At 39.7% G+C, this 22,668-nt stretch overlaps 6 protein-coding genes across 9 annotated transcripts; 4 read left to right on the forward strand and 2 right to left on the reverse strand.

The window, feature by feature from the left end:
• Positions 1–1,481: 1,481 nt before the first annotated feature.
• Positions 1,482–3,273, forward strand: FP3 (farnesylated protein 3). The gene is made up of 5 exons (XM_023661127.2): positions 1,482–1,639; positions 1,728–1,959; positions 2,049–2,245; positions 2,335–2,422; positions 2,651–3,273. Exons 1-5 carry the CDS (start codon positions 1,631–1,633, stop codon positions 3,181–3,183), a joined length of 1,059 nt encoding a protein of 352 aa, XP_023516895.2. The 5' UTR covers positions 1,482–1,630; the 3' UTR covers positions 3,184–3,273.
• A 497-nt stretch (positions 3,274–3,770) lies between these two features.
• Positions 3,771–4,903, forward strand: HVA22E (HVA22 homolog E). 3 transcript variants are annotated; one of them, XM_087119520.1, is made up of 5 exons: positions 3,771–3,923; positions 4,018–4,044; positions 4,130–4,252; positions 4,401–4,577; positions 4,664–4,903. In XM_087119520.1, the coding sequence occupies exons 1-4, from the start codon at positions 3,877–3,879 to the stop codon at positions 4,561–4,563; spliced, it is 360 nt and encodes a 119-aa protein (XP_086975646.1). In that variant the 5' UTR covers positions 3,771–3,876; the 3' UTR covers positions 4,564–4,577; positions 4,664–4,903. The 3 variants fall into 3 exon arrangements, with proteins under 3 accessions (XP_086975646.1, XP_023515539.1, XP_023515540.1); XM_023659771.2 differs by having other exon boundaries at positions 4,733–4,903; XM_023659772.2 differs by having other exon boundaries at positions 4,737–4,903.
• Positions 4,904–5,147: 244 nt separating this feature from the next.
• RMI1 (recQ-mediated instability protein (DUF1767)) lies at positions 5,148–9,542 on the reverse strand. Its single transcript, XM_023659841.2, has 8 exons — positions 8,916–9,542; positions 8,574–8,744; positions 8,309–8,454; positions 7,947–8,074; positions 6,912–7,300; positions 6,302–6,412; positions 6,094–6,222; positions 5,148–5,974 (listed from the first exon to the last, which is right to left on the reverse strand). Exons 1-8 carry the CDS (start codon positions 9,456–9,458, stop codon positions 5,804–5,806), a joined length of 1,788 nt encoding a protein of 595 aa, XP_023515609.2. The 5' UTR covers positions 9,459–9,542; the 3' UTR covers positions 5,148–5,803.
• A 496-nt stretch (positions 9,543–10,038) lies between these two features.
• On the reverse strand, positions 10,039–12,842 carry SWI3A (SWITCH/sucrose nonfermenting 3A). The gene is made up of 7 exons (XM_023660862.2): positions 12,673–12,842; positions 11,942–12,480; positions 11,340–11,819; positions 10,964–11,142; positions 10,828–10,877; positions 10,428–10,588; positions 10,039–10,318 (listed from the first exon to the last, which is right to left on the reverse strand). Exons 1-7 carry the CDS (start codon positions 12,755–12,757, stop codon positions 10,139–10,141), a joined length of 1,674 nt encoding a protein of 557 aa, XP_023516630.2. The 5' UTR covers positions 12,758–12,842; the 3' UTR covers positions 10,039–10,138.
• Positions 12,843–13,464: 622 nt separating this feature from the next.
• LOC111779933 (DEK domain-containing chromatin-associated protein 1-like) lies at positions 13,465–18,764 on the forward strand. The gene is made up of 11 exons (XM_023660135.2): positions 13,465–14,417; positions 14,493–14,526; positions 15,521–15,600; positions 15,747–15,806; positions 15,971–16,081; positions 16,166–16,246; positions 16,325–16,399; positions 16,875–17,367; positions 17,885–17,982; positions 18,073–18,103; positions 18,210–18,764. The coding sequence occupies exons 1-11, from the start codon at positions 13,800–13,802 to the stop codon at positions 18,362–18,364; spliced, it is 1,836 nt and encodes a 611-aa protein (XP_023515903.2). The 5' UTR covers positions 13,465–13,799; the 3' UTR covers positions 18,365–18,764.
• A 1,637-nt stretch (positions 18,765–20,401) lies between these two features.
• Positions 20,402–22,298, forward strand: LOC111779934 (omega-hydroxypalmitate O-feruloyl transferase). Of its 2 annotated transcripts, XM_087119716.1 has the most exons (3): positions 20,402–20,638; positions 20,826–21,278; positions 21,374–22,298. In XM_087119716.1, the coding sequence occupies exons 2-3, from the start codon at positions 20,838–20,840 to the stop codon at positions 22,232–22,234; spliced, it is 1,302 nt and encodes a 433-aa protein (XP_086975842.1). In that variant the 5' UTR covers positions 20,402–20,638; positions 20,826–20,837; the 3' UTR covers positions 22,235–22,298. The 2 variants fall into 2 exon arrangements, with proteins under 2 accessions (XP_086975842.1, XP_086975841.1); XM_087119715.1 differs by lacking the exon at positions 20,402–20,638 and having other exon boundaries at positions 20,656–21,278.
• Positions 22,299–22,668: the final 370 nt, after the last annotated feature.

Raw genomic sequence — 22,668 nt, forward strand, 5'->3', positions numbered from 1 at the left:
TTATCTTTCCCATTTTAGGGAAAGCTTGCCGTCCCCTTTTATGAACTTATCTATCATGCCACGCAATGGGAAATAACATTGTCTGTAAACCCATGGAGGATTCAATTACAAACACTCACTACCTCCTTTGTTTCATCACATAGCTTGTTTAGAGTTTCATCCGCCCTTTGGGTACTTTGCTCCGTCCTTGGCTCGCCTCGTGACTCTCGTTTTCCCTTTTTGGATCATGAGTGTGATGGACTTCTATTTAGAAATAATCTAACTAGTATTGAGTTTTGAATATTCTCGGTATAATTTTTTTTTTTTAAAAAAAAAAAGTATGGAAGAAATTTGTGAGGTGATAGAGAGGTGGATTTAGTTGGTGCATCTTAATCAGCCAAACAGATGTTAGTTGCATTTGTCTCCTTCCTTTCTCTTAAATAAATGCAAAATCTACACATATTGGAACTCTCAAATTTGTGTCGGGTAAATTTAATTTCCCATCTTGTCCCGTGGGTTACATCACACCTTAATCTATAATATATAATTCAAATCAACCTCTTTTATTTTCATAAACCTACTTTCTTACAATCAATTCACAATCATGTTCAAATTAACGTTTCCTTTTTATTATAATTGAACTTCGAACCACTTTTGTCTTCGTAATTATGGTCAGATGGAGTGTTATTTAAGTTGTTAATTACATTAATTATTGTAAAACACCTCAACTATTGTGGGGAAGGAGATAACCGTAATTGACATATATTATATTTAATTTATTGGTTGAAATCTGGAAAAAAAATAAAAAAAATAAAAAAAATAAAATAAAATGGAATTGAATGGTATATTAAATATGAGCCGGAAAGTAATAATTAAGAAAGGGAGATGAAAGGCGGATATTTAATTTAGGAGTCAGAATTTTAATTTTGTTTGAATATGTGTAATTAATAATATAAAAGTAAAATGGATGAGAGCGGTCCCACGTGGGAAGGGAATCGATTGAGGAGTAATAAGATTGGAGAAGAAATAATGGTCGAGAGATGACGCAATGATGAGCAGCTGGGAGGAACCCTAAATTCTTTATTACGCCAATAAATGTTTTTTCTTTTACATTTTGGGTTCCTCTATTTATACGCCTTTAAAACTCTTTAATTTTTCAATTTTTAAACCCTTGATTAAGTTAAGTTAAGTTGGTGTGAGACCTGAAATTCAGATGCTGACTGGATAATGAATCCTCATAATTTTTTAGAGGCTACAAGAGTCCTACAAAAATTGGATCCAGATTTGGGTGAGGAACCCAACCGACGCCTGTGTGGGACCTCTACTTTTACTGTGTTTGGTGTTTAATAGTTTTGAATTAACCATGAATTTGTATTCGGCTACATCTTTTATGTACGGCTGGGCTAAGTTGGTGAAATGTCCAACACAACCCTGCTGAAGGATCCAAGTTTGGGTCGTGAATATCGACGCTGAAGCTGAACGTGGCCTTTATAAAAAGCCACGTCACTCCAGGATGGTGACGATGATGATAGAGTTTGGGATCTGGATTCCTCCAAAACCCATTGCTCTTCTTCAATCTCATATAACCCACTCTCATCTCTGAGCTTCCACTACTTCCCGCTCTTCTCAAACTCCAGCTCTATCCATTCCAATGGGAGAGGTCTGTAATTGACCCGACTCTGTTTCTCTTCTGTTTTTGCGTTTGCTTTGTGTTCTTAACTCTCTTACTGTCTGGATTTGTTGATTAGGAGGACAATAAACCGGCGGATTCAAAACCAGAGGATGGGGCTCCTGATCAAGACAATAAAGAACCCCAGACCGAGAACCCACCGCCACCGGAGAAGAAACAACCGGAAGAACCAAAAGACGGCATGAAAGAGCAGCCTCTTCCTCAACCCCCTCAGGACATTGTCCTCACCGTTTTTATGCACTGCGAAGGCTGTGCACGCAAGGTCCGCCGCTGCCTCAAAGGCTTCGAAGGTTACATATTTTTCTTTACCTCTTCTTCACTTACCCAAGTCAGTACAGAAACAGAGGAGTAATTGAGCTTTTCTTTTCCTTACTTTTAGGGGTTGAAAGCGTGGACACAGATTGTAGAACTCATAAAGTGGTGGTGAAAGGAGAGAAGGCCGATCCGCTCAAGGTTTTAGGGAGGCTACAGAGGAAAAGCCACAGACGGGTCGAATTGATCTCCCCTGTCCCCGAGCTCCCTGCTGCGAACCCCCCACCCGAAGAGAAGCCCAAAACAGAGGACAACAAACCAGAGGTTTTATTCTACACTTGTATTAATTGCGTCTCTTGTGTTCTTCCCTTTTGGATTCCATTTCATTTCATTTGATACTTTTTAATTCGCAGCCTCAGATTGTAACGGTTGTGTTGAAAGTGCACATGCACTGCGAGGCTTGCGCTCAAGAAATCAAAAGACGGATACACAGAATGAAAGGTTCAATTTTAGTTACTACTTCTTTCACGTTTTTTTTTTTCGTTTTTTGGGAATTGAATATTCAAAGTCGATCTGATTTGGATATGAGATGGGCATGGATCTTCTGTTGTATATATATCATAACTTAACTTAAAAAAAAAGTTGATTCTTTGACTAATTTTCCACTAGTAGTTCCCGAGTGTTTTCATTTTTAATTCTAAAATCTGTGGTTGGAAATCAATGGGTCAGGTGTTGAATCGGTGGACCCAGATCTAAAAAGCTCGCAGGTCACGGTGAAAGGAGCGATCGATCCGGCGGCGCTGGTTGAATATGTTCACCGCCGAACCGGAAAACACGCGGCGATTGTGAAGCAAGAGCCGGAAATTGCGCCGGAGACTAATTCGGACGATGGTGCAAACGAAGTGAAAGAAGAGAAGAAAGCCAGCTCCGGTGAGGGTGAGGGTGAGGGTGCCAAGAGTGAGAACAAGGTGGAGGAAGAAAGTAAAGTGGAAGAGATACCCGGGGGCGCCGATGCTGGCGATGGGGAGACGGCTGCAGAAGAAGACCCAAAGGTGGTGGAAGTGAAGAAGAACGAACATCATTATTACCCGCCAAGGTATATCATGGAAATGTATCCGTATCCGGCGCCGATTATGGACGGCATAGGGTACCCGGCGGCGCACATGGCGGTGGACGCCTATCCGGCGCGGGTGATAGGGTACGAGTATCCACCTCAGATGTTCAGCGATGAAAACCCAAATGCTGCTTGCTCGGTGATGTAGGGTATAGAATTTTGTTGGATGGAATGAATGTATAAGGGATGGATGTTATAAAAACATTATCGTATCGTATCGTATATATTATTTTTAGGATGGTTGGTATAAAATAATTAATGTCATAAATCCTAACCCTCCACCCAATTATAAATTTATAATTAAATTGGTTTAGATTTTTTTAAAATAAAGAAGAGAAATTAAAATAGGAGAATGGGAAAAGACACTAATCGAAGCCTCTAGAACCAGAGAGATATTTAAGTAAATATAAATTTATTGGATGACGAGCGAACCGCCGGGGTTTGGTTGGGTTTGGTTTGGTTTTGGTTGGTCAAAAAGGTGTTACGAGAGTCGTAAAAAGAAGGAACACGTGGCAGTGGCGTTAAACACGGGGAAGGCAGCTCAGGCCATTAATATGAATAAGTTATGCTAATTAATGTTTTAGGTTAATAATCCATTGATTAATGCGCGAGAGACAGAGGTTTGAGCGTATTAATTAATGGAAGGGCGGTGCTAAATTAACAGGCACGCCTTGAAGGAAGAATTAGATGCTGTCTCTATTGATGCCACGTGTTAGTCCTTTTCAGGTCTTATATAAATCTTTCCTCTTCCTCTTGCCCAATCACCGGTACAATTCCCATTTCCTCCTCCTCCTTTATTTCCTCCCGAACAGAGAAAACAGCCCCCGATTTCGTGTAGAAAATGAGTAGATTTTGGACGTTGGTCACCCAACTTCATACTCTTTCCGGGTGAGTATAAACGGAACGCCCTCCTAACTTGGATGTTGGTTTTGTCTTTTATGGCTAATTAGTTTGTAATTTTCGTTGTTGATGATTCCCGCAGGCCAGTTTTGATGTTGCTGTATCCACTGTAAGTTCATCTCTCTCTCTTTCTCCGTGTGATGCTGTGTTTCTATGTTGTCTCGATTTGATTTGAATCGTTCGCAAAACAACAGTTATGCGTCGGTGGTAGCCATCGAAAGCACATCCAAATTGGACGATGAGCAGTGGTTGGCTTATTGGATCATCTACTCCTTTCTTACTCTCATGGAAATGGTTCTTCAGCCTGTATTAGAGTGGTCAGTGCTAGTTCGAGATGATTTCCCCCTTTTTTTTTTTTTTTCTTTTCAGTTACAAGATTTACTGAGGTTGAGAGATCAGATGGGGTTTTTGGTCGTTACTTCAATATTTAGGTTAAAAAACTGAGGGAGTGCTTGAAATTTGCAGGATACCAGTTTGGTATTCGGTGAAATTAGTATTTGTGGCGTGGCTGGTTCTGCCACAGTTCAAAGGTGCAGCTTTCTTGTATGATAGATTCGTGAGGCAGCAAATAAAGAAATATGGTGGTATGGGAAGCAATTCTGCTGATGCCAAAGCCAAGAATCACTAATTCACATAATTATAGTGAGTTTTCTGCGCCCCTTCTCCTTTCATAATTATGATTACACTCGCCATTGTGAGCTAATTTCACTCATCTTTTTGTAAAGAAGTTCTTCGTCATTTTCCACAAGTGCACTAATAAGATGTCTGTTCTTGTGTCCTTATGTGAACTGGATTAGGAAGGATGGGGGCAGGAATCTTGATGAAGAAGGCTATTGTAAAGAAGAGTTGGTTGCTTCGTGGTGGACCATCCTTGTGGATTTGACTTCTTTTGTCTCTTGTTTTCGTATGGTTGTGTAAAAAAAGAACTTGTATTGGGCATATTTGTAAATGGAGCAACTCTTTTTTTCCCCTGGTTTTATAAAGCTTCTGTTCACACGGCTATACAACAACTCTTTTAAACTATATTCACACTCTCAATTGAACCAACAACCGGTCAACTCACCGTCGGCAAAAATCTTCCTTACAATTTTAAGAGACAAAAGATGATACCTGAATGTGACGGATCAACTGATATTTAAGAGTAAAACTTAAAGAGTGTAAAAGCATATATCCCACAATGATTTGTGTCGTTTATCCGACATCTAATAATCATAAGCCAAATGAATGTTTTTATTTAGAATCGACTGACTAACAGAACTTATTAGAAGCATATGTTGTGCCAATCACAGGAAAATCGTCTCTGTTTCATGACTTCAATTTCTATTGAGCATGTACACAAAATAGACAAGCATTTGAAGGAATCGATAAATATCGAATGTCACCGTGCTGGTTGTAGTAGCGTTGGAAGCATTCTCTACAAGCTCTGCCACGGCTCACTTGTCCTGTCGACACGGGTTGATTGCCTACCAATTCTCTCCTTGCCATGGGTAACCTGATAGGTTAGATCAAAATGAACACACCACCACAACAAGAATACCAATCTTGATCAGTTTAGGCTCTCCTCTGACCACTGGGCCGAGTAAAGCTTCGAGGAAAAATAATGACTTCGTTCCACCTCTGGATGCTGTGTTGATGACGACCTATATAAGACCATTGATTCCGCTTGCAATTATATCCAACCGGACCGCATCGCATAGGATTTCATGTGAATCTGCGGCCCATCAAGCTCTTTTCATTTGTCACTGTCAACAAGATTCTGTCAGCTCGAAAGAAGCTTTACTGCCTTAATCCCCAGTCCAAGATTTAGGCTGTGATATAAATGAGTTTAAATGCCGTTGGCCTCAAGACCCCTTTCTTCTCGCCTTCAATTAAGGGGACACATCTATAGGGTCTATACGGGCATGCTCATTGGTTTGAACAGCATTCGAACATTCGAGTCTTCTCAAAAGCAACCAAGCATCAGATTCCAGACAACCCTCCTCCATCTCAAGGACAACTGGCAGAGAAGACGTTCTATTCATCTCAACCAGCATTGTACCCTTTGATGAAACAAGATAACGATTCTTAAATTAACTAAAAGTATACTCACAAATACAGAAAAGGCATAATGTTTTCAAGTTAGCGGGAGGGGAGGAAATACTTAATGCCATCAATTTACCTCAAAATTTACCAAGAAAATTTGAAACTGTCTCAAAGCCTCCTTCATGCCACTCACTACTTTGACATCAGAAGAACCAAGAGCATCTGTAACATCCTTGGGAGAATGGCCAATCGCTTGCTGTACAGCCTAATAGTCAGCATAATAAATGTTCAGATACGGTTCTCCTTAACTAGGGTAAGCATGATCTCTATGGTATTTGACTCACCTCGTGATCAATGAGGACCTCAGAAATGAGGCTGCCGTCATCAACATAAGCATGTAGATCGTATGTTGTCCTTTGCCTGAATTGAAATCCTTTTACACCAGTCAAAAAGCACTGCAAGTAACATAAAGAGAATTAAATCCCATTTACATATTTCACTTTCATTCATTATGCTCGACACAATTCAACATGAGCAGGCTGCAAGCACTTAGTCAAAAGGAACAAAAAAGATTCTTTCCAACAAATCATGCTTAGCATACTCGAGCATCAAATTCTATACATAGATCAGCCAGATATGCAACTCCATGCTTCCAGTTACAATTATATCACATCATCCACGTACGGGATTTCCTTGACCCTCAGCAGTGCTACTCGAGATAAACAGGAATGAGATTGAACGTTCATCTTATACTGTCTATAAGTTGCACATATATTGACCGTATTACTTACAAGTTAGTTATCTAACAATTAATCTGACCAGCGGATTGATGAACTAAATTTTAAGCTTCAACAATGAACTTACAGCTTTTACATACAAGAAAAATGTCCTGCTTTCTTTTGGAACAAGAAGTGTTTAGTCATCTAGTCATGAAATATGAACTTTTCTTCCTACCTTGATTTTTCCACGAACTGATGGAGATTTTTCCTTCCCTGATGCCCACTTAGCCGACAAACTAGCCAAGTAAGTGAAAGGCATTTCCCTATCACCAGATAAAATGAGTGGATGCTCAATATCAACCATATCGGTGTCCTCTACGGAATTGACCATATTGGTGCCTTCTATCGAATTGACCGTATTGGTATCCTCTATTGAATTGGACATAATAGTAGACACAGTTCTAGCTCTACAACTGGGAACCGAATGTAAATGAACCTCCTCAACATTTGAAACAAAATTAGTAGATAGCTCAGAATTCGCATTTGTTCTGCTGACTGGGGTTGTAAATGCATCACTAACTGGAGCAGTGACTGCTTCATTTCCCCTATGGAACATGTGAACACCTGATAGTCAAATGAGCACCAGTGTCATATTGATTTCTGGAAATAAGAAGAATGAAAACAGAGAAAATTTGGAAGAATGCACGGTCCAAAACAACAGAGATCTTTCCAGTTTACACAGATTGCATGAAATTCCAGACCAAATAAATAAATAAAACAAAACTTGCATCCAAGATAAACTTGGCCAGTACTCATAGCTAATCCAGGGACAAATATCAAATGCCTAGTGTAATTGACCCTGAGATCTGCATCGGATTCTAGTAGGATTTTTGTTCTTCCTACTTTGAATTCTATAATGCTTTTTATTTCAGAATGAATTGGGTATTGATGAATTAAGAGTGGATATCCATTTTTCTTCCTCTTCCATCTCTTCCTGTTCTTGTTCCATCCTGTTTTGCCCCACTATGGTCTGTATCAATAGTTGAAACAGACTAGAACAGAAATGCAACATATTAAGAGATTGAAACTAGATAACATTGTCCAGTTCAAGATATAAAGTAGTAGTGGCTTAGGTCACTAAAGTCCAGGAATCCGACATATAGAACATCATACCAGGTTTGCTATCTTATTCAACGTCCAGTTAACAATGTAAAAAAATCTTTCTTTTGTCCCGGAAAGAAAGGAAGGAGAATATTTAACCGATTAGTACCTTGGTCTGAACGAGAAGGTTCAGTATCCACTATTCTGCTAGAGTGCACGGGCTCTGGAACAGTGTCCGATGGCCATGCGGCATGTGTGGCTCTAGTTGCCAAGGGAGGAACCACGCCTGTCCTCGTTCTGAACAAGTATAAAAATCACAAATTACGATAACAGAATACAGTGCATGGAATTATTCTGCCATAATAAGCTATGCTCAAGAGAAAGACCAAGAGAAACAAATTCGACCCTACAAGTACACGGTGCATATTTGAAGTCTGTAAGCAATCTATGTCAAAAGATAAAAGAACGAGTTTTAGACAGTGGAAAAGGAAATCATCCATGAAAACTTTGTACTCTTGGCCTCAACGTTACCTCCTTCCTCTAGGTGGCTTGTTCACTTCATCAACCAGACGCTGCCGAGCTGACTCCAGTTCTTCAACCAGACCTCCTAGAACCTCAAAAGCTTCAGGAACTAGCATTAGAACCCCACGCCGTACACTTACATTGCAGATCACTACCTGTATAAAAGCTATAAATAATTGATCCCTACATCAACTAATCAAGTATTCTAGAAGCACCTAAACCTAGTTGGGGAAAGAAAAGAGCAATTGATCGAGGATTGAGAAAGTTAAGAAACCTTCAACCCAGCAGGTGCTAAAACTTCAAGACCCTTAATAGGCCTGTATTCCATGCCAAAAACTCGCTGAACACCATCCGTCATAGACAGCTTAAGGCACCTCTTAATACTCGCAGGGGCAGTCTGATATCTACCCTTTAGAGGACAACTGATGTTAACTATCTCATCGACCTGACATGGAAAACAACTCAGCAAGGACTCTACAATTGCGCCTACCTCAAGCCGTAGGTCATTCTTATAATATCTGAAATTTTGCTAAGCTGCCAATGAGCTTAGATACAACAAATAAAAGGGAAAATTTTTAATATAAGGGAATGAACTCAAAGAACCGGCAAAAATAACCTGCAGTACGTATGGACCAGGGAGATCAACGAGATGCATAGAATCAACATTTTCGGGCAGGACACCAGCACCCGCGTAATTCATATCAGAAACCAAAAACTGCTCAAAACACAGCTTTCCTTTCTCTGCTGGGTTGAGGCTCAAAAAACCCGGTACAGACCCATGATGGGCACGGATACAGGCATCCAGCCACTCTCTCTTCAAGCTTAAACCAAGTCCCCGAAGGAACTCGCTCACAGGACACGACGGCTCGCGGGAAGCGACATGAGGATTCGGCTCAGGCGAGTGACGGAGAGAATGATCAGAGTCCGGAGAGGGAGGCGAGAGATGTTCGGAGACATCGATAAAATCTTGTTCGTCGTCGTCGTCGGAAAGTTGGACGGGCTCAGAAACGTTGGGATTAAAATGAGAGTTAAGATTGTCGATAATGGGAGGCTGAAGAGAGGTGGTGGAGGAATCTGGGCACTGAGGATCATGTTCGAAGTCTTCGTTTTCGTGGTCTTCATCGGAAGAACAGCTCAGTCGAAGGCGCCTTCTGGGCATCGTGGCTTCACTCGGGAATTAGGGCCTTCGAATTTGTTCTTCCCTCCACTTTGTGTCTGTGCAGCGGGAGAGTATAGGAGAAATGTCTTTTATTATTATTTAAAAAAATTATAGTTATATTGTCTTTAGGAAAATTGCAATTTTTTACCGCCCCCTTCATCTTCGTATTTAAATTAGGTTGAATTCATTGTCCAATTTTCATTAAGTTACATTGGTTTTAATGGTCTGTCCTTCCACAAATACCAAATTGGCTCTAATTGAATTTTTGATGATTTGTTCTGAGTCCCGAATTATTTTATTAAAATACATTGGACAAATGTGTACTCGTAGTTCTCATATTCACGCTCAACTTTACCTCAACCGAACCCGACTGCTAAATGTTGTTTTCGCGAACAAAACAAAGGTTTTTGCTTTAAACTAACTAAGATCAACTCAGAATCCAAGACTTTACTTTGAAGAATTTAGGAGTATGGTCTCATCAACATCACCTACAGCCAATATCCATATCTTCTTAGACTCTTAGTTAGCAACGAAAATTCTCTCACATCACCAGACATCGAGTGTGGAATAATCTTTAACGTGAGATCAAGATACAGATATTTTCTTTGCATTACATCGAATGATATCATTTGGGACAGACAGACTTTGTGTATAATAAGTAAAGAGTACAAGAATAGTGGTCAAGATCTCACAGAAGGGTAATCCTTCCACCTAGAGATACCAAGATCAAATGCAGATTGCAACACACTAACCCGTTCCATCAACAGTTTATCTTCTAGCTCCTCAATCACAGGGTATTCTGCTTCCATTATTTCCTCCAGATCTTCAAAATGCTTAATTTTGCGTTGCATCTTCTTCATCTGTCCACCATTTTTTACGGGAAGTAAACGTTTATCACTTCGCATACAATCGACCATGTTTAACTGGAACTTTCATATTAGGAGTGTGTAGTTCATAGAGAATGGTTACCTGTGTTTCTATCATTATCGCCAACAAATATTCAATTTCTCTCTCTTCTTGATCAGCAAGTAATTTTGCATGTGCGGCAGCAGCGCCAAGTGCTGTTGCTGTTGCAGCTCTAATTCGCAAGATCAAAGGAATGTCATCTTTGTCCTCTACCATTATATCACCTAAAGGGGAAGTACAGATAGCTAAGCTAAGGTTAAAGGCAAGACACAGAGTAATGAACCGAAATGCTGAACCATAAAACAAGAAAGGGAGCTAGCATTGACACCTAAACCACCCACACCAAAAACGCAAACAATCCTAAGTTCAGCAGATATGTAGTTTTTCTATTTGAAAACATGGTCCGACAAAATGGAAAACTATATATAATCACTCAGCACTTCTAAGTTCACACAATAAGTACCTGATTGAGGCCTCTCCTCCTTCGGCACTGAATCATTGTTATCGAGAATTCTATGGAAGAAGTTTACAGATAAATTTATCTCAGATATCAAAAAAGTATTGGCCAAAGAATGAAAAGTGCAAACAAAAATACAAACCTCTCAACCTCATGATTTGATTCGGTGGAAGCCGCAGAACACAATCCATTAGGTACAAAAAAATCTTGATCATCAAAGACTTCTTTCGGATATAAGTTTTCGTCACAAAGTGCAGCAACAGAAGCAGTAGCAGCAGCCGCCATAATATGTGGCCCAACCATGCTTGATATCAAAGCTACCTAATAGCATAGGACATGTGTTTATACATCAGCTACTAGAGAGCAAAGTCGAGCCATAATACATTTTATGGGCCACCATTCAGCAATGAAAAGATGACCCTCAACAAATTCACTTCGCTTCTATACAAAGAATGCAGTTATGTTAAAATGTATTTGTTTGAAAGGATAGTTAACAAGACATGGTACATAAATCCTACCTGTTTCATCAGAGAACTGCTCGTATCTGGAACAGAAGCAGTGCACTGTCGCTTGGGAGGACCTTGATTCTCTTCATCTTTGTCCTCATTTATGTCCTGGTCTTCACTTCCGGCAACCTCCTGATTGTTAGATGGAGAGAGTCTAATTTCTTTTTCATTGGTGACATTGTTATTGGGACCTCTAGCCTCGTTCCTTTGAGCTTCAGAACGTAACACGAAGTCCCCAAAAGGCAACTCCACGAGCTTCAATATACAATCCAATTTAGTCTTGGTTTTAACATTTTGAGCAACGAGTTCCCAGTCATCTCCATGCTTCAAAAAGGATTCCAAAAGAAGCAGAGTTTCTGCCTCAGTCCACACTGCTCCGGTATTAACGCTATCTTCAACGAACTCCTTGGTCTTCAACTCAAAATCTTCCAAAAGCCTCTGCTCCCCGTAATTTTTATCATTGAAACAATTTTGGCAAATTAAATAACCATCCTACGTATAATATAAGAAGACGAGAGTTAGACACTCATGAAAACCCATTAGTGGAAAAATGGAAAGGAGATTTACAAATAGATACTATGGGAATATTCATTTACGTGATAGCATGACAGTACCTTGGCGCATTGATGGTATCGAGATCCACAAGACTGACCACAATTCCCACACACTAAAATCTTCAGCTTCAACAAGTCAGTGAAAACATCTGAATAAGAAGTCAGAGGGGGCGATTTAAACCCACTCCCATTAACGATAGAACTGTCTTCCACAACAGGTGGTGCTGAAATTGGCTTGACCGAATTCGGCATTGCTCCCACACGAATCCCATTGGGAACCCCCTCTTCAATCTTAATTGTAGGGCTGTCTCCATCTACCACCTCCTCGGAATCGTTACCATCCGAAGTTGCGGCAAAGTTGATCAACCCCCATGTCTCCAAGAAAATAAACACCTTATGAAGCAAATTAACATCCCCCACGAGTGACTTACGAATTTCGGTGAATGTAAGCCTGCTTGAAGGCTCTTCCCTGTACTTATTGATAATAAAATCTCTATACTCTTTGTATATGCGCGGTGTTCTTGATATTGAGCTTCCATCAAAGAACTCCTTCAAAGCAGACTTCTCAGTTTCGTGAATTTCATCCCACGAAAACCAACCTGAAGAATTAATTAAACATTCAGTGCCACTTTAAAAGACTCTCCCGCCTTGTTCGTTCTTTATTCGATTCCCTAAGCTACCTAGTAAGTACCCAAGAGAGACTAAATGGGAGAGGAAGTGGCCAGTTTCTAGGGTTAGGGCATTGGGCGGAAAATGCATAGAGTGAGAAAAAGAGAGGGAGAGAGACTTACTGGAGTGACTTGGAATGGTGTACAGATCGAGCTCTGGTTCGTCTGGAAATCGTCTATCACTCGGTTCCCGCTGTGAGGTGTCCATCGCGAACCGCGCGGTGAGCTTAGCCGAGTCCGACGTAGCTTTTAGTATTTCTGCGATGTAAGAAGCGCAGAAGTTAAGAAAAAAAAAAAGAAAAAAAAAAAGAAAAAAAAAAGAAAAAAAAAAAGAAAAAAAAAAGAAAAAGAAAACGCGGTATCACGTAATTATATGACGGTCCAGTAATGTACTGGCCCAGTATCACTGAGTGTGGGCTCTGCATAAGCCCACAATTGTTTTGCTCCTTTGTAACTATTGGGCCGTCTCCTTCCCTCACCCTACGTCATTCTTTCTCAACCCAACCAACCTTGTCTTTTAAGGTTTAACTGCTATCAAACTAATTTGTTTTAGATACATATAGTTGTAAAAAACATAATAGATATTTTATTTTGGGCTTGTAAATCTTTAAAATCTATAAAAAAAAAATTATGAATCAAAATTGAAAAAATGAATGATATATAGTAATTTTAAATAAAAGAATATAATTTGGTCCACCAATAGGATGTTGCGCAGAAATGTGAGAATAAATAAAAAAGTGCAATAATGTATTGGTAACAGCGAGAAGCACACGTGGGCAGCGCAGATATATGGGGTTATGCCAATCTGAATTTTATTTGGTATTAATGAATAAATAAATAAATAAATAAAAAAAAAAATAAATAAAAGGAAAATTGGAGGGGGGATTGCCGGGAGGGAAGAAGCAGGAGGGGATAAAAAGCAAAAAGCAGGCGCGAGCCCGCTAACATTTTTGTTTTTGGGTTCTAAATTTTTGAAACCCCGCTTGTTCTCCCCGCTTCTTCTCCCCGCCCTACTCAGATTTCATTTGCCTTTGTCACTCCTACAACTAACCCAATTTCTCCGATCCCATCTCTCTTTCTCTTTTCTACGCGTTTTCACTCCCCCTTCCTTCCCCTGCTACTACTACTCATTCCCTTCTTTCTTCCTGCTACTCTTTCTAGGGTTTCTACCCATTTTTCAATCCCTTCGACTTCCCCCTCTCTACTCGTCTCTCCCAACAATTCCAGGTTTTCTCTTCTCTCTAACTTCCATGGCGTCTGAGAACACAGAAGACAAGAAAGCAGAGGACGAAGCTCCTGTCGAGGAGAAAAAGCAAGAGAGCAAGGACGGAGATACTTCCGAAGGCCTAAAGCCGGAAAAAGAAGAGTCTGCCATAGCTGAGAAAGAAGAAGCTATAAGCGCTGAGCGCTGTCCTGAAGAGCTAAATGGCGATGCTGAAGTAGAAAAGAGTAAGGAGGATGAGGAGCACAAAGGTAAGCCGGAAATTCAACAACTAGGTGATGAACAGGGCACTGCTGCAAATGACGAACCCGAAGATGAAAATGTTGACAAGAAAGGCGAAGACAGCGCAGAGGAGGAAGATGAAGGAGACAACGAGGTTGAAACTGAAGGTGAAGGTGAAAGCGAAGAAACGAAAAAAACGAAGAAGGGATCAAGGGCAGAAGCTAAAAAGGCTAGAAGGGTGTCTGCGAAATCAAGGAAAAATTCTGCTGAGAAGAAAGGAAAAGACGACTCTAGTTTGAAGGAGCCGGTCACGCCAATCATTGAGAGGCCAGCCAGGGAAAGAAAAACAGTTGAGCGGTTCTCCGTGCCATCACCAGGCAGGTTGGGGAGGTCTTCCGCAAGCAAAACGCTCTCAATTGAGAAGGTTTGTTAGTGTTTCATTGTATGTTTTCTTACTTCTTGATTTTTTCTTTTGATAATTGCGCTTCTTGTGTTTCAGGGCCGCGGCACTACTCTCAAGGATATTCCAAATGGTATGTCTTGATTGCTATATAAAACTTTCCACCGAATTCAAATACATGCTCTTTGTTATTTAGTAATTGTAGTGGGCCTTGTTTCCTGCTACGCTTATATTTATCATTCTGTCAACTATCGCGTCTTCATCCAGTCCAGGTTATTACTATTTTTATGTGTTCTGTTGATCTGCCCGAACGGTCCAGTGCAGACTGATATTGCTATTATATTTAACATTATCTCTTACTTTTATTTTTGGGCTGATGCATTTCTTCCTCGTCTCATGCTTGGATCGTTCTGTCTGTTGAGTTGAATTTTGCTGTTTTATATCAGCTCTCCGATCCAGCTTCTTATAATGGTCTTCATAACATTTTTGGCCCTTTTCTCCTGTGTTTTATCTCACATTGCTTGAAGTTTGATTTTCAACTGCAGACGGGAAAATTTGAAACTGCTATGATAAGCCACCGTAGCTTGGTCAAATAGTCAAATTCAATTATTTTGAAGACCATTAGTTAAAATTGTAGGAGTTTCATGCATTAGAAGATACAGTGTAGTTGGCTGTTTTGTGAACGCAAAATTGGTCAGGTTGTATGTAGATAAATAAAAAGCCTGGTTACTTTATGGATCCAAGGATAAAACTATTCACCACTGCCATGAATTTCTCATATCCCTCGAAAGTCAATTGATTTAATGACTTTGTGTGTATTATAAATGGACATTAGATTAACTTGGAGGAAGAGTTTAAGATGCCTATTAAAATGAAATGTGTTGAATGTGAGTGTTTGTGTGCTTTTATTCAGTTCAAAGCATTATAGATCTTGCATGCTTAAAACGATGTAGTGGTTCATCAATTGTGTGTTTCCGTGACTAAGAAGTCTGATTATGCCTGTGTCTTATCTTGTGAGAATCAATATGAAGGACTTCAAAACTAATGCTGTTTTGAATTGTTCCTTTAAACCTACTTTGAGTTTTTAAATATGCCTTCTTTTTAGCTAACGGTGAAAACTATTTTAGTGGCTTTCAAACTATCAAAGAGAAAAGCTGACGACAATCTGCAACTACTTCATACAATTCTGTTCGGAAAAAAAGCTAAGGTGATAATAGTATTCTTTATTTTGGTGAAGCTATTTTGTAGGTCTCAATATTTTCATTAACTGACAATAGTTATTCATACTATCTTTATTTTGTTGGATGTTTGTACTAATCTCTTTGTGCATATTGGAATGCCTATTTTATGCAGGCTCAAACCTTGAAGAGGAATATAAGCCAGTTTTCGGGTTATGTTTGGGTTGAAAATGAGGTAATTTATCATCTAGCTTTTACTACTTTTAGTATTTGAAAGCATTGAATCATTATATAATGTGTTTCAACTATGAGTTGTAACATGGCGTCAATTGAATGGTCTTGATTTTCAATTTTGTAGCTGTATATGTATTTACTTTTTGGTTCATGTGTTCTTGGCAGGAAAAACAAAGATCAAAGGTAAAGGAGAAGCTCGAAAAGTGCTTCAAAGAAAAATTGGTGGATTTTTGTGATGTGCTAAATATCCCAATAAACAAGACCACTGTAAAAAAGGCAAGAATTTATGAGCCAATAGTTAAAGCATATATTGCATTTATTTGTTCTGTCTCAAACTAACTTCTTTGGTGCTGTCTTCAGGAGGAACTTTCAGCCAAGTTATTAGAATTTTTGGAGTCACCACATGCTACAACTGATGTTTTGCTTGCTGACAAGGATCAGGTTTTACTCGATCATTATTGTATTGTGTATCATTAATTGTTAGCTTGTTAAAGGTTTGTTGTCTGTCTACATTTTCAGAAAGGCAAAAAGAGACGGAGGGCCAGTTCAGGCAAGACAGTTGGTTCTGGGGAATCTGCAGAAGTGCCCGCTAAGGTGTTCACTCTTTTGTTTATAGGGTCTTATTTGGACACTCTTTCATGGCATTGATTTTTTTTTTTTTTTTTTTTTTTTTTTTTTTTTTTTTTTTTTTTTTTTTCATTTCTACTTTGAGTTTGATGCCTTGAAATTTCCAAATAGTTCAATTGCAACTTAGAATATTGAATCCCCAGCATGTGTATGGGTTTTAGAATACAAATATCCACAAGTTGATAGTAGATTATAGTTTGTTCTAATTCAAATGCGTGACTTTGTTTTGTAAAGAATACAATATAAAAACGTGATATATTTGAAATGAAGAAGCTCCTACCCAGAAAGAAACTATCACAACAAGACTTTTCAATTCCTATTAATCATGAAAAGGCTGTAATTACAAGACAAATCTTTGTGGTTTGAAGTCCAAGGTCTACTAGTTTGTGTCTAACTTTTTCCTTGCTGTTAATTGAAAATCTTTTTTTTACTTTCCCTCTAGAAACAAAAATCTCAGCCTACAAAGAAGAGAAAACATACGCCTGAAATGGAGGAAGAAGAGGATGATAAAGTTGAAACCTCAAACGAGAAGGATGGTCCTCATGATGGGGATGGTGATGTGACTGTATCGAAAGAAGAAATTGATGAAAAAGACAAGTCAGATGAGGATGATAAGACACCAGAGAAAATGGCTAGTCCAAAGAAGTCATCTAAGAAGGCTGGAAGAGATGGTTCTGGGTCTAAATCTGTTGAAAAAGCTTCTTCTACAAAGAAATCTGCTGCAAAATCTGCTAAAGCTGCTACAAAATCAACAAAAAAATCACCTAATTTGACTTCAAACAAAGTTGATGCTGGCAAATCTGCTGTCTCTCCATCAAAGCCGAAGGCCACATCAAAAAAGCAGAAAGTTGAGGAAAAGAAGCCTGTAAAGGAAAAATCTTCGGGCAAGAAACAAACAAGCAAGGCCCCTGCAAAGGTTTTGGTTGAAGAACGCGGTAAAATACTTTGCCACTAATCATTTCTCCTTTGTCTGTTGTGCTCATTCAATTCGTAATCTCTCTTCTCTTGGGGGGGCTCACATCAAAATATTTTAGTTTCAATCAAGATAAATGCCTATATAGTAATTATTTCGTATTTAAAGTTCGTGGTTGGGGGATCAGGGTTAGCTCATTTTGTGCATTTGAGCTTTATTATTCACTTGCGGAAGGCTTAAGCCCTATTAGTTATAATGCTTTAATTACAAGATCTTTGCGACTCATTTGCTCAACCGAAGGTTGTAGTTTCCCTCTTGTCAAAAGGATATAAATCCTTTTCCAGTTACGTAGCAGTAGTGCACCACTCGGCCATGTTTTGTAGAGATAGATACAGCCAAGAGAGACTGTTCTGTCAGGACCATTTACCTTATTCTTCTTCACAATTGCCTGGATTCTTTTTTATCGCAGCAAGATTGTTTTTTTTTTTTTTTTTTAATGAAAGGAACACTGGCTTATGGTTCACTTTCTATGATACTAGGCAAGGGAAAAAATAGCAAGAAAGTTAAGAAAGAACCCAGCAGAGAGGAGATGCATGAAGTTGTAGTTAATATTCTGAAGCAAGTTGATTTCAATACCGTAAGTACAAGAATTTGGTCAGATGGGATTCGTTATGAGTTGTTATAAGTTGTTGTTTATTCATAATTACTTTCCTTCTGTCACGTGCAGGCAACTTTGTCTGACATTCTCAGGCAACTTGGTATGTATCTCCTTGTAATATTCACACACACGTACACAGGACTGCTGGAATACTCGTGAAAGATATTGCTTGTTGATTTTGCTGACTTGGCCACTGTTTGTAATAGGTACCCACTTTGGTGTGGATTTAATGCATAGGAAAGCAGAGGTGAAGGATATTATCACAGATGTGATAAATAACATGAGTGATGAAGAAGAGGAAGCTGATGATGATGGTGGTGAGGATACGGATAAAGAGGAGGACAAAGATGAGGATGCTTAACTTGTTTAATAAATCCATTACTTTTCCGTAGCCCTGACCGAAGATCATAGAACGCAATCCTGAATGATCATCTCTTCATGATCTCAATCAGCGGTTTGATTGTTGAAGTACATGTCTAGATATCTCTGGCTCGGTCTGTATAATGTATCTTATAGATTTAAGATTTTTAGTAACTTGTTAGCCTAGACCCATTTTTTCCCTTCCCCCGCAAACTAATTGTATTTTAGTCCTCTCCCTAGACAAGTAGCTAGTTGATTACATCTTATCGATGGAATGAGGTTTAAAATATTAGAATGCAGAGATGATTATGGCGAATACCTCCATCTTGGTTGCGCTCTATCATCGTACAATTGGCTTTAATGTCTATATTTTTTTTTTTATAATAATCAGGGTTGAAGGAGATGGAATGTATCTTGTGCTCTTAAATCCAATGTCAGAACTCAGAAAAGGTCATTTGGTGTAGCTGGCATGCAAATTCTTACATGCTCAAAAATTTATTGGAACTTCTGTGACAATTTATTTTGGCTAGTTACCGGCGGTGCTCAATGTACCAACTTCTTTTGCAGATTAAAAAAAAAAGAATTTTTTTTATTTATTTTAGTACTTGTTTAAGTGTTTAATTATATTGACTGTGTGGCATGTAGAAGCTGAAGCAGACTGCTTGTCCATTACTAATCCCTTGCTAGGCGTCTCACCATGTCACAGAAGCAGACAGCTCCGTTGATTGGAAAGTGGGAGCATTGGAGATATTACCGAGCCTGAACCCGACGGCGACACACAGTCTTGGCAAGCTGGTTTTTGACATCCCTGGCGCTACTAACATACTTCGAGACGCTCCCTCTTGTTTCACAGGTTTCCCGACAATTCCTTCCTTTTGTTAAGCTTAAATGGTGCTATACTATTGTCCATTTAAGGCATATCTCCTTTGTGATTTTGTTTTTGGTTTCAATCAAAATATACCTCGTTATTCATTTTCTGGTTTACTATCATGATCACGTTTGTTTACTGCTCTTGAAATCCCACGAGGATAGTCGTTAATCTTGCAATAATGTCTCTCTCAGGTGACTAAGTTTAAATGTGGTCTGTTCCTGGTTGGGCTGTGCGTGAGCCACAGTGCTGTTGATGGGATCGGGGCTATGGAGTTGGTGAATTCGTAGGGTGAAACGCAAGGCCCCTTTGATTGACCCCCTGTTTCTAGATAGAACCATTCTCAAAGCTCGAGATCCTCCCCTCATCGAGTTTCGGTACCATGAATTTGCTGAGATAGAAGATATGTCGTCAAACATTTGCAAGCTTCATGGAGAGGAGATGCTTCAGGCCCACCTGTTTGGAGCCAGAGAAGCTGAATAAACTCAAAATGGAAGGGTTGGAAGATGGGGTATTGAAGGGCTGCACCCAAGTTAACTCACTGTGTAGCGCCGATGAGCTTCTGGAAAAGCCACAGTCGTATCAGGAGTGGGGATGGTTAAGAAAGCGGTGAAGATGATCACAGACGGCTACATGATAACGAAAAAAAAGGGGGGTGGGGAACGCAGATTTGAGAGAGTCGACGAAGATGACATACTACTCTGTTGCATTGTGATGGACAGAAAGCCTACCATCTTGAATGGAACTGGCGATAGTACATTTTTTTAGTAAGGTTTCGACTTACATCTCTTCTAAAAGAGAGGTACACGTCTAATTATTCAACTACTAGAGTTCACACGGAATTGATTTTTTTGGGAAGAAATAAACGTTTAGTTACTAGAGTTCACCATTTGTTTATTATGAACTTAATTAACGTATTGGTTTAAACCAAGAGTAGGGGAAGTAACCTACAAAATCCCATCGAAATGAAAAACAAACAGGATTGAGGACTACAAATTTCAATTAAAATCTCATTACTTTTGTTTGAAGTTGTCTCCAAGTTCATATTAGATACACGTTTCATCCTTCATTACACTTACCAAAAAGTCATCTTTTTTGTTAACAAAATTTGTAAGGAAAATCAATCATGTTTCTTGGGGAGGGGAGAGAGGGCGCTCCAAGTAAACAGAGTTTGGACGCCAACTCTCACCAACTAGGTGGAAGAGCGGTGGCATCCCGTATCGACCCGGCCTGACTTGGTCCTCTCGCATCATCAACCATTCAGAATGAAACAAAACGCAGTGCACGACTCAAATTAGGCACAACTTCCAACCACCCTCACTCTGCCTCTCTACCATCTGCTTTATATACATATACAACATCAACGCCCTGCCACTACTATCATCTTTCTAACCCTTTTCATTTCAGGTAAACACGTGATTTAGATTTCTCCTTGTTAGCTACTGCAAATCGTGTTGTTTCTAACACATTCTGCATCCCATTGTTATGACTGTTTCTCATTCGTTCCCCATTCTTTCATTTCATCCATAATTTCAACTCCTCCATCTTTTTTTTTTCTTTTTTTTTTTTTTTGTGTATTTGAATTTTGGGTCAGATATCGAATCCGATGGCTGGCAGTGGTAAAAGGGGTTCTCAACTCGACGTTGAGCAGCAGAAACCCACTCTGATCACCCCCGCAGAGGAGACACCGAAGGTTCTCTACTTCCTATCGAACCTTGACCAGAATATTGCAGTCATCGTCCGCACCATTTACTGCTTTAAATCAGAGTCCAGAGGCAACGAAGATGCTGCCCAAGTCATTAAAGATGCTCTTTCCAAGGTGCTTGTCCATTACTACCCCCTTGCAGGGCGGCTCACCGTCAGCTCAGACAGGAAGCTTATTGTGGACTGTACGGCGGAGGGTGCTGTCTTTGTGGAGGCTGAAGCCGACTGTTCCATTGAAGACATTGGTGATATAACGAAGCCTGATCCTGACACTCTTGGGAAGCTTGTCTATGACATCCCTGGCGCTACCAACATACTTCAGATGCCTCCTCTTGTTGCCCAGGTTTCACGACTACCTCTCTCTATGGACTGTGGTTAATTCAGTTTCACAGCAGCCTGATTTAACGTTGGCTTGGATGGTTGTTAATTAATTCACAGGTGACTAAATTTAAATGTGGTGGATTCGTTGTGGGGCTGTGTATGAATCATTGTATGTTTGATGGGATTGGGGCAATGGAATTTGTGAATTCGTGGGGTGAAACGGCAAGGGGCTTGCCTTTGACTGTGCCGCCGTATCTGGATAGAAGCCTTCTCAAAGCACGAGAGCCGCCGATGATCGAGTTTCCTCACAGCGAATTCGCTGAGATAGAAGATGTGTCGAACACTTGGAAGCTTTATGGAGATGAGGAAATGCATTATCGGTCCTTCTGCTTCGAGCCGGAGAACCTCAGTAAGCTCAAACAGAAAGCGTTGGAAGATGGGGTTTTGAAGAGCTGCACCACGTTCGAAGCCCTGTCGGGATTTGTTTGGAGAGCAAGAACAGAGGCTCTACGAATGCAACCCGACCAACAAACAAAGCTCCTCTTCGCCGTCGACGGAAGGTCTAGATTTCAGCCCCCAGTGCCGAAAGGGTATTCTGGAAACGCCATCGTTTTAACCAACTCACTATGCAGCGCCGGTGAGCTTCTGGAAAACCCTCTGTCTTTTGGGGTGGGGCTGGTTCAGAAGGCAGTGGAGATGATCACAGACAGCTACATGAGGTCCGCCATCGATTACTTCGAAGCGACGAGAGCAAGGCCGTCTCTGGCGGCGACTTTGTTGATCACGACCTGGTCGAGGCTGGGGTTTCACACGACGGACTTCGGGTGGGGGGAGCCGGTGTTTTCAGGGCCGGTGGCATTGCCGGAGAAAGAGGTCATTCTGTTCCTATCTCATGGGAAAGAAAGAAAGAGCATAAATGTTCTTCTGGGCCTTCCAGCTTCTGCCATGGAAATCTTCCAACAGGCCATGCAAATCTGAAAGGACAAAAGTACAAAATGATGAGGAAATTTCATCTTTATTATTCATCCCAATGTGTTGTTTTCATCCAATTCCAATTCCATTTTTATTTCTATTTCATGTGATTACCCATATTTTTCTGTCAATTAATAGATTGTTCCCGTGTTGTTACGTCAATAAAGTTTTAATATATTTTAATACATTGAGGTATTGTCATTTTGTATTTTGGATTTTCATTTCCTATGAATAGAGGAATATTTAATATATATATATATATATATATATATATTTAAAAATTTGAATCTACAAAATGGTAGTAAAAACAGGATTGCCCATAAATTACTTTAATTAATCTAATTCTTCTTGTACCAATAAAATTAGTTTAAATAGGGAGATTAATAGTCTAATTTTTATTTTTTTTATACCCAATAATATTAGGAACAATTATTGGAATT

Source organism: Cucurbita pepo, chromosome 18 (assembly GCF_057944985.1).
Source record: "Cucurbita pepo subsp. pepo isolate OVF chromosome 18, ASM5794498v1, whole genome shotgun sequence".
NCBI lineage: Eukaryota > Viridiplantae > Streptophyta > Magnoliopsida > Cucurbitales > Cucurbitaceae > Cucurbita > Cucurbita pepo.